The sequence below is a fragment of the Lissotriton vulgaris genome, unplaced genomic scaffold, assembly GCF_964263255.1.
Source record: "Lissotriton vulgaris unplaced genomic scaffold, aLisVul1.2 SCAFFOLD_532, whole genome shotgun sequence".
Lineage (NCBI taxonomy): Eukaryota > Metazoa > Chordata > Amphibia > Caudata > Salamandridae > Lissotriton > Lissotriton vulgaris.
Window position 1 is genome coordinate 699,717 of NW_028245496.1, and position 18,304 is coordinate 718,020.

Sequence of the window (18,304 nt, forward strand, 5' to 3'; positions counted from 1 at the left end):
TAGATTCCTGGAGGCGCCTAAACCCACAGAGCCGGGATTATTCTTTTTTCACAAGGTCAATGTTAGACTAGATCTGTTCCTTTGCTCACGGGATGTGCATGGGGCGATTTGTACAATCGAATACTTACCCAGAACTATTTAGGATCACAATCCAGTGCTATTGCATCCGAGATGGGCGCTCCCTAGACCTTCCATACCGACATAGAAACTAAGACCTGAGGCTTTGGAGGACCAGGTCTTCCAGGAGGCAATTTGGACTAAAATCACCCAATATTTTCATGATAATGTCAGAACAGCGTCAACCCCCCAAATGGAATGGGACGCCTTTAAGGCAGTTGTACGAGGCTATTATATTGCTGAATCTAAAGGGATTAGACAGACTGACGTTGAAAAAGCAGTGGAGTGTCTACGGAGCATAGAACATAGGCGACCGAACCATCCTGAGGTTCAGCAAGAACTCCTGGAGGCAAAGGAAGAGGTTGCAATGAGAGCAAAGAGGCTGCGCTGCTTCAACTTGAAGAATGCAAAAAACACAGTTGATGGACAGAATGCCGAACAATGTCTTACATTCACCCCAGTACAAAGATCTGGGCCTAAATCCATCGTTTTTTTGCACTCCACACCACCCTAGGTCAGACAATGGCTGTATGCAAATAGGCCTTGACCCTGTGACTCATGGGAACAGTCCAGCCCGAAACTACCAAGCCATGTCTTTCCTAGACCGGAATCAAGCATCCAAGGACCGGTTTCTGGCTATCAGCCTTCTTCAGCCTGGATAGCTTGACTCCAGTGATGTAGAGAGCCTGGGACTCACGTCTGAGCATACCCAGCCCACTCTGGGAGAAAATTGCAAAAAACACAACAGTTGATGGACAGAATGCAGAACAATGTCTTACATTCACCCCAGTACAAAGATCTGGGCCTAAATCCATCCTTTTTTGCACTTCACACCACCCTAGGTCAGACAATGGGTATATGCAAATCAGCCATGACCCTGTGCCTCATGGGAACAGTCCAGCCCGAACTACCAAGCCATGTCTTTCCTAGACCGGAATCAAGCATCCAAGGACCGGTTTCTGGCTATCAGCCTTCTTCAGCCTGGATAGTTTGACTCCAGTGATGTGGAGAGCCTGGGACTCACTTCTGAGCATACCCAGCCCACTCGGGGAGAAAATTGCAAAAAACACAGTTGATGGACAGAATGCAGAACAATGTCTTACATTCACCCCAGTACAAAGATCTGGGCCTAAATCCATCGTTTTTTTGCACTCCACACCACCCTAGGTCAGACAATGGCTATATGCAAATCAGCCTTCACCATGTGCCTCATGGGAACAGTCCAGCCCGAACTACCAAGCCATGTCTTCCCTAGACCGGAATCAAGCATCCAAGGACCGGTTTCTGGCTATCAGCCTTCTTCAGCCTGGATAGCTTGACTCCAGTGATGTGGAGAGCCTGGGACTCACGTCTGAGCATACCCAGCCCACTAGAAGAATGACATTGATAAAACGCACTCCGAGCGGGATAGATTGGGATCTTTGCTATCATGGCTGTCTAACCCAGCTAAAAGAGGCTCCCCCATATTAGAAGTACAAACTGAGGATGGCAACAGAGTTTACACGCAGGAGGAGGTCAATGAGACATTTATGAGGTACTACTCAGCCTTGTACACTAGTGAATCTCTTACTAGGCCGCAGGAACTTCGCGAATATCTGGCCAACCTCCAGATACTGTGAATCGCGGAGAAAAATACAGATACACTATGACATAACGACCCAGGAGATAGCTGCCGCTATTAAGCATATGCCTCGGAATAAAACCCCCGGGCACGGGAGGGCCCTCAATGGAGTTTTATGCCACATATTCTGCCGAACTGATTCCTCACTTTACAAAGATGTATGAGTTGGCTGGCATATTCGGGCTACTCCCAACCACTACAAGAGAAGCTTTTGTGGTCCCTGTATTGAACCCAAACATGGAGGCGCAAGACAAGACAGCTTACTGCTTACTGCCCACTATCAATGTTGAACATTGATTATAAAATTTTGAGCCGGATCCTTGCCGCCAGGCTGATGCCCTTCATGACCACGCTGATACATAAGGACCAAGCTGGGTTTATACCAACTCGTAGTACAGTGGGCAATATTAGACGCCTACTTACTGTCCTGGATGCCAATAGAGAGAATTGAGAGGCGGCATTGATTTTCGCCGTCGACATAGAGAAAGTATTTGACAGCTAGGAAAGGGCATACCTCTACGAAGAGCTGGTGCACATGGGGCTGGGGGAGGGGTTTATAAAGTGGACGAGGCTATTATATACTAACCCTACGGCCAGAGTGCATATGGAGCGGACTGTACCGCAGGGATGGCTCGTGGAGCGAGGTCCCAGGCAGGGGTGCCCTCCATCCGCTCCATGGAGCCCCTTGCGTTAGCTGCTAGAACGGGACGAGAATATCAAGGCCTGACTGTAGGACAAGTATCCCACCAGCTAGCGCTCTACGCGGACGACCTGTTATTCCGGACTGGGAGGAGGGAGGACTTGTTAGGGGCTTGGACCCCTTCTGGAGAGATTTGGGGCTGTATCAGGACTAAAGATGAGCAGGCAAAAGTCCTGACTCTTCCCAGTGACATAAACGGGACTCTCCACAGAGGATCTTGGAAACCTGCGATGGGAACCTAGTTGCCTGTCATACTTGGGAGTTCACATTTATCACACTTGGGCAGATCTCTATAAGGGCAAAATAGAGAGGGCCACACGGGGCTTGAAGACATCTATGGATTTTTGGCAAACCCTGCCGCTATCAGTAGCCGGCAGGATTGCGCTACTCAAAATGGTTGCCCTACCCGTCTATTATACTTTTTTAGTGCACTACCACTGAGAAGTCCTTCTTTAGGGACCTGAATTCCCAGATGCAGACTTTTATTTGGGGCTCAGGGCGCAGTAGAGTGGCCTTAGTGACAATGCAACGGCCTACAGAGGCCAGGGCCATGGTGGCCCCTGATTTTGAGCTCTACTATATAGCGGCGCAACTGCAATTGTTGGTCCGAAACATAGCCTCTAGCGGCGACAGGCGAACCAATTTGAAGTACCTAGCCCAGTATTACGGGGACTACTGCAAACATTTCTCTGGATGAATAAACCCACAGGGACAGACTCTCAGGCACTTTAAGTACAGGCTAGATGCTGGAGTCGGTGCCTACAAAAAATAGGAGTAAGGATTCCATACTCGCCAGATATACCATTAGACATGTTATACACACTAGCACATGGGGGTAATTAGAGGGTTCTGGGAACCCGGATGGAAGCTGGGGTGACAAAGGTGGTCGACCACTACCGCGATAACAAGCTGCTACTGTTCGAGGACCTCCGTACTGAGTTTAGATTACCGCAGGGGAATTTCCTACTGCATAGAGCACTTACAGCAGCAATACGGAAACAATGGAAGATGGGCTCAGCAGAACCCATATCCCAACAGACCTGTTACTACATAGCCCTATCGGCGGGCATAGTCAAAGCGTTTTCCTGTCTCTATAAGGCATTACTTGCGGATGGTTTACGCCCGCTTGAGGTGCTCGGTCTACAGTGGGACAAAGATTTGGGCAACCCTATACAGGCAAAGGACTGGGACACCGTACAAATTGGGATATCTATAAATTGGGATATCTAAAGTATCTAGAAATGCACACTTTTGGCTCATAAACGATTATATTCTTCATAGGGCTTATTTGACCCCTGAACGCATACGTAGATATTTTCAAGTAGAGGGAGCCGCCTTCCCCCACTGCAGGGAAGAACAGGCACATGTCCTACACATGCTATGGACGTGCACGTAGCTATGGGAATACTGGGAAGGAGTAACACGCTTAGTGGGAGGGGTAATTGACAAGGAAATACCTTGCTTCCCAGCTTATTGCCTCCTAGGGTGGTTCCCCCATACAGCCAAAAAGAAAGTCACTACTAAATTCCAGGACTTGGCTTCGATACTAGCAAAACGGGAAATAACCTGGATCGGGAAATCAGCAAGGGGCCCAAGCGTAACCATTTGGAGAGCGGAGCTTCTGAAATGGGTAGAATGTGAGGGAAGAATACTGATGAGGGAAGCAAAGAAAGGACTTAGACACATTGACATAGCCAGAGCTTGGGGGACCCTTATACACAACCTAGTACACATGGACCGGGAGAGTCAGGAAGCGGAGGAAGAAGACGATTAGAACATGTATTATTCCCTGAGCAGAAATTGGTCCTAGAGTTACTACTAGATCTATTTCATTTAAACACAGGCACCAACCCAATATTATACAGCCCTTGCCATAACCTACTAGATGGGAGATATCTGCAGGCCCATAAGTTCTCTATACACTCATCACTGTTGGTGTGTAAACTTAGCGGGGGTGGGGAGGGATAACGGGTGTTATATATTTCAGTACCACCACAACTGAATGTGGGCATACAGCTTGGTTCGTGGCAGACGTTTACACGAGATAACAGTGACAGACGCATAGAGACCTATGACAACCTGCATGCGGCTATACCTTGCATGTAAGGCCTTGCCACCTCGGAGGGTAAACTTATACCAAAGATCACAAGTTGCCTCAAATTATGTCAAGAGTTCAACTAGCCTTATTTTATGTCTTCTTCCTTATGAAAAGGCATAGGCACAATAATCTGAATATTATATTAAAACTAAACTGTTCAAATTACTTACAGTTCACTCTGAACCACTTCATGTCTAATTTCTCAGCTCTTTTCTAAATCAATAAGGACGCGTGTATGGTAGTACTGTTGTGCAAAATTAACTGGCACTAGTTCGTGCACCGTAATGCGAGTATAGAGCATTAAAAGTTAGTATTGAGCAAGAACGTGTAATCCAGCTTGATGAAATTAGGATCGGTTGGGCTCAGCACTGCTTCCCTGGACAAACCATGCACCTGTGACTCTATGTACTCACCATATTACAGAGGGAGCCGATGTTCCGGACAGTCATTTATGGGCTAGAGGGTGCAGGGATCCTGCAGCGCCATCGTTACAAGGGGGTACCAGCCATGGGTCCGAGGTGGTGGGCTGCGGGGGTGGTAGAGGTGGGCAGTGCTGACACTACAGACATTGATGGAGCGAGTGGGTACGGTGCTTCCGGCTAGCGATGGCAGGAATGCGAGGAAGGGCCAGGGATGACTAAACGGCAGCCTCCTGAATTGGAGGTTGAGCGGGCCGCCTCTCACACCCCCCGGGTCTGCTGCCCTAGTCCCACATCTGCCGTTCCGCCTGCCTGACGGCTGCTCCCGGGGTGTCAAGGGCCGGAACGGCAAGTGAGGGCCTGCGGGGCAAGGTGGCGGCGGCGGCCCCGGCTGTCCTGGTCTTCCCTTGGCTCCATGTCAGGCACAGCCCGGCGCCAGAGGGGGCTGACACAGCGACAGGGTCAGCCGGGATTGGCAGCGGCGGAGGCCAACCGGGAAGCCCGGCTTGTACTAGCGGGCCCTGGAGCCGCCAATGGCCGGGCTCAGGGGTGGGGCCTTGCGCCTCGGCACTGCCTGGGAGATGCAGTTCCGCTTCGCCGTTATGTACGTGCATCCAGGGCACAGGATGGGACGGAGGGCGGGATGTTTCAGTCACATGGAACAGGATGAGTCGCATTATCGTGTCCTGTATGTGCACTTTGCTGGTGCCTGACGTATGGGTTCTAAACACACGCCGTTCCATTAAATCAACTGAGGCGCGGGCTGATACTCCATTCACTAACTTACAATTAAAGATAGCGGATAGTCGTGTGCGTTTCCTCCACGTATCTTTTACACCCAGCGCAGTCAATTGAGGGTTAACGCGGCAAATTATACAGTTTTTTTAATGTATTTATTTATTTAATGCGATTTTATATAGCGCCAACATTACCCTAATGTGTCAGAAAGCTTTACAAAAGAACCAGTTGCGATACATAAGGATGTTGGATTACACGAGTTACATAAAAGCAGGGCCGGTTCTAGGATTTGCGAGGCCCTGGGCTAAAAGGGACCGTGCGAGGCCCCCTCTAATTTAGATAAGTGGCCCCTTGCAAGGGGGAAACAGCCAGTACAATGAAGCCGTTTCCACGCTGTACTTAACCACGCATGCTTTACAACGCATGCGTGGTTACCACGTAAAGCCTTTACCACGCATTTCCTTACTACGAAATACGTAGTACAGGAATGTGTGGTAAAGGTAGAATAAAAAAAAGGGGGGCTAGGCGGGTTGGGGGGGGATCCCCCCCCAACAAAAAGATTGAGTTTAAAAAAAGAAATCACACTTACCATAAAGAGAATGATTTGTGCCTTTCGTCCTTCATGCAAAAAGCCAGCCTCCCTAACGATGTAATAACGTACGTGCGTCCACGTACTTCCAAAACAAAAAATATAGAAAAGAGACCAATTTACATTGAAGGAGAAGTCCGTCTATGACAAACAGTGAGTATTTTTTTTAATGATATTAACTTTTAATGATTTTCGGGAATATATAAGGAATGGGGGAAGGGATCGAAAAAAGCATTTACAATGAAAATGCCATTAACAAGCATAGTTATACAACGAAAAACGAAGTATTACTATGCGTGGTAAAGGCATTTTCGTTGTAAAGCATATTGGCAGTGGCATTCTCGTTGTAACGCATGCGTGGAAAAGGCATGCGTTGCAACGGAATGCGTAGTAAAATCATACAACCTTTGCAAGGAGACCATTCACAGACACTGTGGGGGTCACATTGTCCAGCATTTTGGCGCCCCCACAGTTTTAACTTTTACTCCACAAGCATTTCTCACACCTTCAGTTCGATAGGTGTGAGAATTGATTGTGGTCTAAAAGTTAAAACTGTGGGGGAGCCAAAATGCTGGACAATGGGCCCCCCACAGTGTCTGTGAATGGTCTCCTTGCAATTGAGGGAGCGTCTCCATCTCCCTCCCCTATGCCTCCTGACACCATCCATGATAGGCCCAGGGAGGGGGCCCCCTCCAATGGACCTTAATTGCAGGCGACACCTTTCTTTGTAATAGATCGCCAAGGAAACAACAGGACACATCACCAGTGCGTGGCCCCATGCTGGTGGGCTGAGTGCAAAGCCCTGTGCAGCCGACCACGCTGCCCATGCCTAGCGCCGGCCCTGCATAAAAGATACAAATAGAAAACATTGCAAATGTACAAGTTGTGAAGTCACACAAGGAAGAGATACAAATGGATAAACTCTAAGAATCACATAGGAATGGTAGTGAGTACAAGGGTCTACGGCTTATACTAGTGGTTAGAGTTATCTGTATATACATATATATACAAATAGTAGATTTGCTCAGGATTACATTTTACTAGCGATTAGCCTGACAGTGCTGCGTATACTTGATTTAACACATGCTGGGGACTTTGGTACCTTCAGACAAGGTTACAAGCGAAACTACAAGTCCTAGAATACAACGTTTGGTGACTAAAAAAAGCCAGGCGGCAATTAATTAGTCACTCATGACATTATACAGCCTGAATTTGAAGCATTAAAATATAATTAAACCTTAACACGTTGAAGCTTGCAGGTTAACAGCAAGGTTCCATCCTTCAGATGGTACCAGTTGCTCTGGGCTATCTCTATTGGTTTCGTGGTAAATGTATGTAAATGTATTGGCATTTATATAGCGCACTACTTACCCGTAGGGTCCCAAGGCGCTTCGACCGCTGCGAAACCCTTCCTGGCTTCCCTGAGAGATGGTCCCTTAATGGGTATCTCCAGGGTGAGACCAGGCATCCCCGGCGGTCTGGTGGGGCCGTTAGTGAAGATGAGGCAAGCTAATGCCCAGAGTTGCCGAGTGTGATCGCTGATCAGAGTGGGCACCGAGGCGAGAGAATTATCGAGTCCGCTGACCCTGGTCCAGAAACCTGCCGCGCCGGGAATCGAACCCTGGTCCCGGGCCATCCTCTGCTCTCGGGTCTGCCGCCTCTAACCAGTGAGCCACACTACTTCACTGTCCTGACGGTACTGACTCTGTCCTAGTTACATCAGCAGAAGAGAGTTCATAGGGCTCAAATTCTGCTCTTCGCATGCTAAATTAAAAGTTTTATACCAAACCAAGGTCCTCATTTACTATTTATTATTTAGCCTGGGAGCTCACACAACAGCAGGATGGCTCTAAATATATTTTATACTAAAAACTTCACAAAACAAGCATTTGCAATGCAATAGGTCTCGCATTAGGAAAGTTTGAGCTATTGGTATTGTAAATGAATTTTTTTAATTTATATTTTGTTTTTGAAAATAGCAAAATTAATAGCTTTGTCATTTACAATGCCAATAGTTATAACTTTAGCAAATGTGCATTTGTAATGCAATAAGTGTTGTATTTAAGTGACTTACATGTATTGATATCACAAATAACAATGGCTTTTAAGTTTTTTTAAAAATAATTAATACTTAAATAAAAGTTATTGTAATTTATAATGGCAATAGCTTAAACTTTTGTAAATAACGTTTGTGAAGATTGTGTTCAGTGTATTTTATTTTGATGAAAATCTAAAAACAGAAGTAAAATATTAACATCTTTTTGTTACATTTGTAATACAGCTTGAAACATTGCGAGAACATATTTGAAACAATTGTTGTGGAATGGTTGCACAGATTGATGCTGTGGTGGAGCTGATTGTTGTTGTGATGGCGAACTGAGTAATGCTGTGGCGTTCAGTGATGCTGTGGTAGCGCATAGTGATGTTGTGGTGTCCCTGAGTGATGCTGTGGTGGTGCTGAGTGATGCTGTATGCTATGCTATGTTTTGTTTTGCTATCCTATGTTTTGTTTTGTTATGCCATGCTATGTTTTGCTATCCTATGCTTTGATTTGTTATGCTTTGCTATGCTGTGTTTTGTTATGCTATGCTATGTTTTGTTATGCTTTGCTATGTTTTGCTATGCTATGCTTTGTTATGCTATGCTATGTTTTGTTATGATATGCTATGTTTTGTTGTATTTTATTATGCTATGCTTTGTTTTGCTATGCTATGTTTTGTTATGCTATGCTATGCTATGTTTTGTTGTGTTTGGTATGCTATGTTTTGTTACGCTATTATATGTTTTGCTATTCTATGTTTTGTTATGTTATGCTATGTTTTGTTTTGCCATCCTATGCTTTGTTTTGTTATGCTCTGCTGTGTTTTGTTGTGTTTTGTTATGCTATTCTATGTTTTGCTGTGTTTTGCTATGCTATGCTTTGTTATGCTATGCTATGTTTTGTTATGCTATGCTATGTTTTGTTGTGTTTTATTATGCTATGCTTTGTTTTTTACTATGCTATGTTTTGTTATGCTATGCTATGTTTTGTTGTGTTTGGTATGCTACGTTTTGCTATGCTATTATTATATTTTTGTTTTGCTATCGTATTCTTTCTTTATGCTATGTTTAGTGTTGCTATCCTATGCTTTGGTTTGTTATGTTATGCTATGCTGTGTTTTGTTGTGTTTTGTTATGCTATGCTATGTTTTGTTGTGCTTTGCTATGCTATGCTTTGTTATTCTATGCTATGTTTTGTTATGCTATGCTATGTTTTATTGTGTTTTATTGTGCTATGCTATGCTTTGTTATGCTATGTTCTGCTATGCCATGCTATGCTATGCCAGGCTAAGCTTTGTTTTGTTTTGTTATGCTATGTTGTTTTTTGTAATGCTATGCTATGTTTTGTTGTGTTTTGTTATGCTATGCTATGTTTTGCTATGCTTTGCTATGCTATTTTTGTTATGTATGCTATGTTTTGTTATGCTATGCTATGTTTTGTTGTGTTTTTCTATGTTTTGTTATGCTATGTTTTGTTATGCTATGCTTTGTTTTGTTTTGGTATGCAATGGCTTGTTATGTTATGCTATGATTTATTCTGCTATGTTTTGTTGTGTTTTGTTATGCTATGGTATGTTTTGTTATACTGTGCTATGTTTTGTTTTGCTATGCTTTGTTATGTTATGCTATGCTTTGCTTTGTTATGCTATGCTATGCTTTGTTGTGTTTTGCTATGCTATGTTTTGTTTTGATATGCTATGGTTTGTTTAGCTATCCTATGCTTTGTTTTGTTATGCTATGCTATGTTTTGCTATCCTATGCTTTTTTGTTATGCTCTGCTATGTGTTGTTGTTTTTTATTATGCTATGCTTTGTTTTGCTATGCTATGTTTTGTTATGCTATGCTATGTTTTGTTGTGTTTGGCATGCTATGTTTTGCTATGGTATTATATGTTTTGTTTTGCTATGCTATGTTTTGTTGTGTTTTGTTAACACCTTAGCTGCTTTGGAACGTCCAGCTCCAGTGCTGAACGTTCCATTGCGCAGGTGCAGCTGGAACGTCCAACGGCCGACGGCAGCACTCCCGAGGTAGTGGTGCCGTCGGCCGTTGGTATAGGCGCAGCACCTAAGAGGTTAAGTTATGCTATGTTTTGTTGTGTTTTGCTATGTTTTGTTATGCTATGTGTTGTTGTTTTTGGTATGCTATGTTTTGTTATGTTATGCTATGTTTTGTTATGCTATGCTATGTTTTGTTGTGTTTTGTTATGCTATGCTATGTTTTGTTGTGTTTTGCTATGCTATGTTTTGTTATGCTATGCTATGTTTTGTTGTGTTTTATTATGCTATGCTTTGTTTTGCTATGCTATGTTTTGTTATGCTATGCTATGTTTTGTTATGCTATGCCATGCTTTGTTATGCTATGTTTTGTTATGCTATGCTATGCTATGCTAAGCTTTGTTTTGTTATGCTATGCTATGTTGTGTTTTGTTATGCTATGCTATGTTTTGTTGTGTTTTGTTATGCTATGCTATGTTTTGCTATGCTTTGCTATGCTATTTTTGTTATGTATGCTACGTTTTGTTGTGTTTTGTTATGCTATGCTATGTTTTGTTGTGTTTTGCTATGTTTTGTTATGCTACGTTTTGTTATGCTATGCTTTGTTTTGTTATGTTAGGCAATGATTTGGTATGTTATGCTATGTTTTGTTCTGCTATGTTTTGTTGTGTTTTGTTATGCTATGCTATGTTTTGTTATACTGTGCTATGTTTTTTTTTGCTAAACTTTGTTATGTTATGCTACGCTTTGTTGTGTTTTGCTATGCTATGTTTTGTTTTGTTATGCTATGTTTTGTTTTGCTATCCTATGCTTTGTTTTGTTATGCTATGCTATGTTTTGCTATTGTATGCTTTTTGGGGCTCGCAAGAGAGCCCTCGTGAAGGGAGTTTAAAAATAGAGCTGCAAATTCCACACGCTCGTGCGTGTGATTTTCTTTTTGTGGCTTGCTATTGGTCTTTCACTGCTTGCTGTTTGTCAGGTAGACACTAATAGGCCAGAGGCGGGTGCATAGCTCTGCCCCTGGCCTATTGGTGTCTATTACGCGTATTTCCTGACATATACTTTCAATTAATTCAAAGCATATGGCAGGAAAGGTGCGTGTGCGGCACCACTCACAAGCTTCTTTTTTTTTTTTTTTGGATCCATTTCACGCCCGTAGCAACCAAACGATGACGTCTTGTTTTCCTTGCAGCGCAATCAGGCTAGATTTTCTCGTTTTTCCTGAAAGCTCTGAGTCGACTTGGTTTGATTACAAATGTTCCAAGAAATATGAAGCTTGTTAAAATGAATGCTATGGGGCTTTGATCCAAGGCCTTCACGCTTGTTAACAACACCATGGGGGGTTAGGAAACGGGGTGGTGGCAGAGTCGCTGAGCTTCATGCACTTGTATACCACCGACGACTAATGTGGGTGAGCTGCATAGGCAGAAAAACACACAAACACGATACTCATAGTGGCTTCCATCTGACGGGAGCGCTCAGCGGATTTTGTCAGCTGCTGAGATTAATGGATTTGTAACTTGCACAACAGGAACAATGGTTCAACTGACTGCGAATGGCACAGGTCCAACAAATATACACCTCGACAGAGTGCAAACAGGGAGCTATCTGATTAAAATACGCCACCCCGGCTCAGAACAACGATATGGCTCTCTCGCAAGATTACTGGACCTGCCCCGCCCACATCCTCTTGTTAAAAGTCTCATTACGGTGGGTATGCCTGCCTTTCTGAAGCTCTGAACGAGGGGGTGTGGTGGCTCCTCGACTTCTGATAGGGCGGCGTGCAGGAGGCAGGGGTAGCAAAATAGTCAAGTTTAAGAACTTGCTGCTCAATAAGATGGCGCTCAGTCACGGGCACAGCGACGGGAGCACAAGGTGTTCCAGAGAGTGGGGCATTGGTCTTCTGGTAATTTAGGCGAATGCTAGTTTGCAAGAATGGCTATACAGCACCTTCTTATTTTTAAGGCTGAACATACTGCTGCACGCTGTTGGCCACACACTGCTGCACGCCTCACACTGTTGCACACCATACACTTCTGCTCGCTGCACGCCACACACTGCTGCACGCCTCACACTGCTGCACGCTGCATGCCCACCCACCGAGCGGGGCATAAGCTCGATGGGATTTTCTCTAATGATCAGAGGCTGACAGTAACGGATCCCTTCTTTCTGTCATGGTCTGATCACCTGGCCGTTCCCTTCAATCTGACCTACTCGATCCAGGACACCATTAGAAAAATTCCGAGTACGACGGAAGTACGTAGGAATTTTAAAAACATCAGGGAAAATTCTTTTGATCCGTGGACGCTTAGTTTGTCCACATTCCAAGAGAAGGATGTTCAGTCGGCGGTCTCACAATATGAAAAGACCATTAAGGAGGCTCTGGATGAACTGGCTCCTATTCGATCATGTTACTCAGCCAGAAAAAGACCCTCAGCCCCCTGGTTCTCAGAACATTTAAGACTCCTCAGACAGGAAGTAAGGAGACAGGAGCGCCTATGGCATTCTAGCTGGGACCAAAAGGATAGGGAAGCCCACAAGATCCTGTTAAAAAAGTATAAGTCGGAAGTGATTAGGACCAAACAAGATTACTTCACGGCCCTTACAACCTCACTTTCCTCTCCTAAAGAGCTTTTCAGGATAGTGGACTCTCTTACATCTCTTCAGATCCCCGACCCTGTAACTGCATCTCAGGAGCTCTGCAATAGAATAGCCTCCTCTTTTCAGTATAAAATATCGGACATTTACATCGCTTTGGAGTCGCAGAGATCTTCTACCACTGAGCCCCCGGCTCCCGTTGTTTCGGACCCTGCTCCCGCAGAGTTTTCTCTGTCCGGAGTTCTGGAATGCTTTCCTCCCCTCTCTTTACAGGACTTAGAGATTCTTCTCAATAAAACTAAGTCCGGTTCCCCGCTAGATGCTTGGCCTCTAAAGATCCTCAAGCAGTGTAGAGAATCCCTCCTACCCCCTCTTGTTGACATCATGAATAGGGCGATGAGGGAAAGCATTTTTCCTTAGCAGTGGAAAAATGCTGTAGTAAAACCATTGCTCAAGAAACCTTCTCTTGACCCCGGGTACTAAAAAACTTTCGCCCCATCTCACTGCTCCCGGCACCCGCGAAGATGTTAGAAACACATTTAAATAAACATCTTGCTGCCTTCGTGGAGAGCTCGGGCTGTCTGGATCTTTCCCAGCATGGGTTCAGGAAGGAACACAGCACCGAGTCTGCCCTCACCATAGTGCTTGATAATATCCGCACGCGCGTGGATGGGGGACAGACCTCCCTCCTGATCCTTTTAGACCTCACGGCTGCCTTCGATACCCTTTCTCCCTCGGTCTTAACATCTCGCCTGAGGGAGATTGGGGTTCAGGGGACGGCCCTGGGGCTCCTTTCCTCTTTTCTTGACCATAGAGAGCAACGGGTGATGCTGGGTAAATTCCTATCTCCATCCCTGTCTGTGCAATGTGGGGTCCCACAGGGGTCGGCGCTAAGCCCCACCCTCTTTAACATTTATGTGACCCCCTTGCCAGACTTATTAGATCTTTCGGGATGGAGGTAGTTTCCTATGCGGATGACACCCAGATCCTCGTCTCTCTCTCCCAGCCAGTTACGTCGACTGCCTCCAATTTTAGATCTTGCATGGAGGCAGTCGGCCAATGGATGATTCACAACTCATTGAAACTGAATGGGGAGAAGACTGAGGTGATGGTGTTTGGAGGAAAGGAGGAGATTTGGTCAGTTGAGTGGTGGCCGGACTCATTGGAAGCTTGTCCTGATCCTACCTCCTCAGCCAAAAACCTTGGGGTTATGATTGATCCCATCCTTAGTATGTGCCAACAGGTCAACAGGACTGTATCGACCTGTTGGGGTATCATCCACATACTAAGGAAAATTAGGCACTATCTTTCATTGCAGGCAAGGAAGCAACTTGCTGTTGCCCTCCTGGGTTCCCGTCTGGACTACTGCAATGCGCTGTATGCGGGACTGAATAAAAGTCAGCTGCAGCGCTTGCAGGCAGTCCAGAATGCAGCAGCCAGATTTATCCTGGATCTACCTCGATGTGCCTCTGCCACCTCTGCCAGGAAGCAGCTCCACTGGCTTCCTGTTGAGGACCGGATACTTTTTAAGACCATGTGTATGGTTTATAAGGCTTTAGCAAAAAACAGCCCTACTGGAATTGGATCCATTTTGTCTCGTCACAATCCTGGCAGGAACCTTCGCTCCTCCAATAGACTTCTTCTCTCAGTTCCACAAATTCGGAAAACTAGATGGGGTGGTAAAGCCTTTTCCAATCTGGCCCCAAAGTGGTGGAATGCTCTCCCACTGGAATTAAGGTCTCTTCCTACTTTACAATAATTCAGAACTGACCTGAAGACCCATCTCTTTGTACGCGCGTACCTGTAGTTGTGCTCTGCCTTTTTTGATAGGCGCCTTGACACCTTCGGGTTTAGTTTGCGCAGTATAAATCGCATAATAAATAAATAAAAAAATGCCACACACTGCTGCACGCCTCACACTGCTGCATGCCTCACACTGCTGCACGCCTCACACTGCTGCATGCCTCACACTGCTGCACGACTCACACTGCTGCACGCCTCACACTGCTGCACGCCTCACACTACTGCACGCCACACACTGCTGCACGCCACACACTGCTTCGCGCCTCACACTGCTGCATGCCTCACACTGCTACATGCTGCACACTGCTGCATTACTTACACTGCTGCATGCTGCACACTGCTGCACGCCTCACACTGCTGCACACCTCACACTGCTGCATGCGTCACACTGCTACACGCCTCAAACTGCTGCACGCCTCACACTGCTGCACGCCACACACTGCTGAACGCCTCACACTGCTGCATGCTGCAGGCCTCACACTGCTGCATGCCTCACACTGCTGCACAACACACACTGCTGCACGCCTCACACTGCTGCCCGCTGCTGCACGCCTCACACTGCTGCATGCCTCACACTGCTGCATGCCTCACACTGCTGCACGCTGCACACCACACACTGCTGCACGCCACACACTTCTGCACGCTGCATCCAACACACTGCTGCACCCCACACACTGCTGCACGCTGCACCCCACACTCTGCTGCACGCCTCACACTGCTGCACGCTGCTGCATGCCTCACACTGCTGCACGCTGCACGCCACACACTGCTGCATGCCACACACTGCTGCACGCCTCACACTGCTGCACGCTGCTGCACACCTCACAGTGCTGCACGCTGCACGCCACACACTGCTGCACGCCTCACACTGCTGCACGCCTCACACTGCTGCACACCTCACACTGCTGTACGCCTTACCCCGCTGCACGCCTCACACTGCTGCATGCCTCACACTCCTGCACGCTGCACGCCTCACACTGCTACACACCTCACACTGTGGCACGCCTCACACTGCTGCACGCCACACACTGCTGCACGCCTCACACTGCTGCACACTGCACAGCACACACTGCTGCACGCCTCACACTGCTGCATGCTGCACACTTTACACTGCTGCACACCACATACTTCTGCACGCCTCACACTGATGCACACTGCACGCTACACACTGCTGCACGCCACACACTGCTGCACGCCACACACTGCCGCACACAACACACTGCTGCACGCCTCACACTGCTGCACACTGCTGCATTACTCACACTGCTGCATGCCGCACACTGCTGCATGCCGCACACTGCTGCACGCCTCACACTGCTGCATGCCACACTGCTGCATGCCACACTGCTGCACGCCACACTGCTGCACACCACACACTGCTGCATGCCACACACTGCTGCACGCCTGACACTAGTTATATATTTATATTAAAGTTTTAAAAATGTTTGTTTTGTTGAACCTAAAGGTAACCCTGGTCGCTCACACATCGCTAAATAATATTCCCGCGTCCCGAGGAGCATTAAGCCCCTAATTCTAAACAAAATCTTTAAAAAAATCTAATAGTGAGGCTTAAGAAAAGGCATACCTTTCCCAGTAGCAGTTGAATACAGGGACTAATTATTGTTTCTTGTTTTTTTCCATTATATTCGTCCTGATGGATACAGCCACAACCACATCGTACTCCGGGCCCAGAATTAAACAGATTAATATTTGGCTTGTGTGATTTAATAAGGTGAGATAGTGCCCACGTCCTTTGATAACAATGGGATTTGACAAATGTTTGCAATAGAAATTAGATGTACTATACTAATATGAATATGGGGCCCTATATGTTTATCAACACAGGTGAAATCCTTGACAATATTGGAAATATATATATATCCTTATCAGTGGTTAATAATTTTTCAGCACCGCAGAACAAATATGAAGGTAATGAGAAAATTGAGTTACTCTTAATGGCAGTATTAAACTGCCTGACTTTAGAAAGAAATTGGTGAGCCCTGATATCACAATCTTGTTCCATTGTCTTTCCATTGACAGAGCTAGCCCCCAGGTGGTACGATTGACTGCAAAAAGAAATCGTTTTAAAGAATAGATATTTATTTAATAAAGGTAATTCACTAGTTAAAATCTGTTTTAGTGAACTTACTTATTTGAAGACCGCTGAATATTATTATTATAGCAGGAGTACTAATACCGATTTTGCTATACTTCGTAGATTCCATTCTCAACATTGCAGTACCTTTCTCCTTAATTAATTCAAGGAGGATTCTTTCATTTTAGTGCGATAGCACTGGTGAGTCTCTATGGCTTATGAAATATGGATGATTGACCGGACTGGATGAATGGTTTGAATGTGCGTTTTACTAATGAAGCACTTACAAAGATTTATGGATAATCAAGAATAGTAATGAATTTTTGTGTTGTTGTATCAAAATTGGATGTTATAGGAAACTATTTCCAATTAGGCCCTTATTATGTTTGTGGCAAGCAACATATCAGTCTTGTTGTATATGTAGTGAATGTATATCGAATCATTGATGAAACCACACTATATTGCTTGATAAATTTTTTTAATTTGATGTATTTATAGCTATAGTACTTTATACTTGTTTCCGATTTGTATTTATTTTAGAGAAATGAATGCTTTGTTTTGTTTTAAATTAGGTGACACCATGCAAAAGGAGATAATTATTACATATGTCCTGAAGAAGGTGGTTTTATAGACCGAACACCACCGAAACGTGTTGACGCCTTAGTCTATGTTATATTCGGAAAGGCCAACAGTTTAATGGTGATAGGGAATTTAATCTCTTGCTTTGTGTTGTCCTAATTGCATCTGAAATAACACTTTTAAGACAAAGTTTATTGTCTGCATGTCTCCTGTAGTACTATGAAAATGTTCTCTCTTTTTTAATTTGATGTTGTATAAAATTCTTTTTTGGAATAGTCCATTTAATGAATTTGTGTATTAGGGATTACTGTTGTTTTTTAATGAGGAATAAATATTGTGATACATTTTTTACATAATTGTTACTTTCTTTGTAAGTGCTTTATTGTCCCTGTGTTTTGAACGATGAATTACCGGGCATGTGAATTGATTGATGTGGCGTGATTGATTCTCTAGCAAAGCGATCCTAAAGGGAAACCTTTCTTTTTTACTACTTGGTACTTGGGCACTCTATTCCCTTTGGTTTGAAAAGAGCCCCTCTCCTTCTCTTTTGATAACTTACCTTCGAACAGCTGCCATTGCATAGAAATTTACCCTGGAAGGTGTACTTCAGGTACACACTTAACCGAAAAAAACAATGGCTGACCTTGCACCAAAGTTCAATCATTAGTGGTACGGTAAAACATTTTATTAAGTACAGAGTACTATTTGTATTGTTTTTTCCCCCCGTTCACAATGTAGCAGTGCAAATTTTCCCTAAGTGCTGTTTGCCTGAAGTTTAGTGAAACTGAGCCTGCAAGAGATGGTGGTATTGGTGGGCGATGGGAAGCTAAAGGAGTTGAGGTGGAAGAAGGTTGTGGAGTGTTAGAGTTGGAAAGTGACATTTGAAAATGTATAACACTTGTAAACAAATCGC

General features: G+C 45.0%; 1 protein-coding gene across 1 annotated transcript in view; it reads right to left on the bottom strand.

The window, feature by feature from the left end:
- LOC147666400 (ubiquitin carboxyl-terminal hydrolase 46) overlaps positions 1 to 5,435 on the bottom strand; it is a 186,355-nt gene extending 180,920 nt beyond the window's left edge. Inside the window, exon 1 of the mRNA XM_086949090.1 lies at positions 4,950 to 5,435. Coding sequence (XP_086805216.1) covers positions 4,950 to 4,985 — 36 coding nt within the window. The 5' untranslated portion in view covers positions 4,986 to 5,435. The remainder of the gene's footprint in view (positions 1 to 4,949) is intronic.
- Positions 5,436 to 18,304: the final 12,869 nt, after the last annotated feature.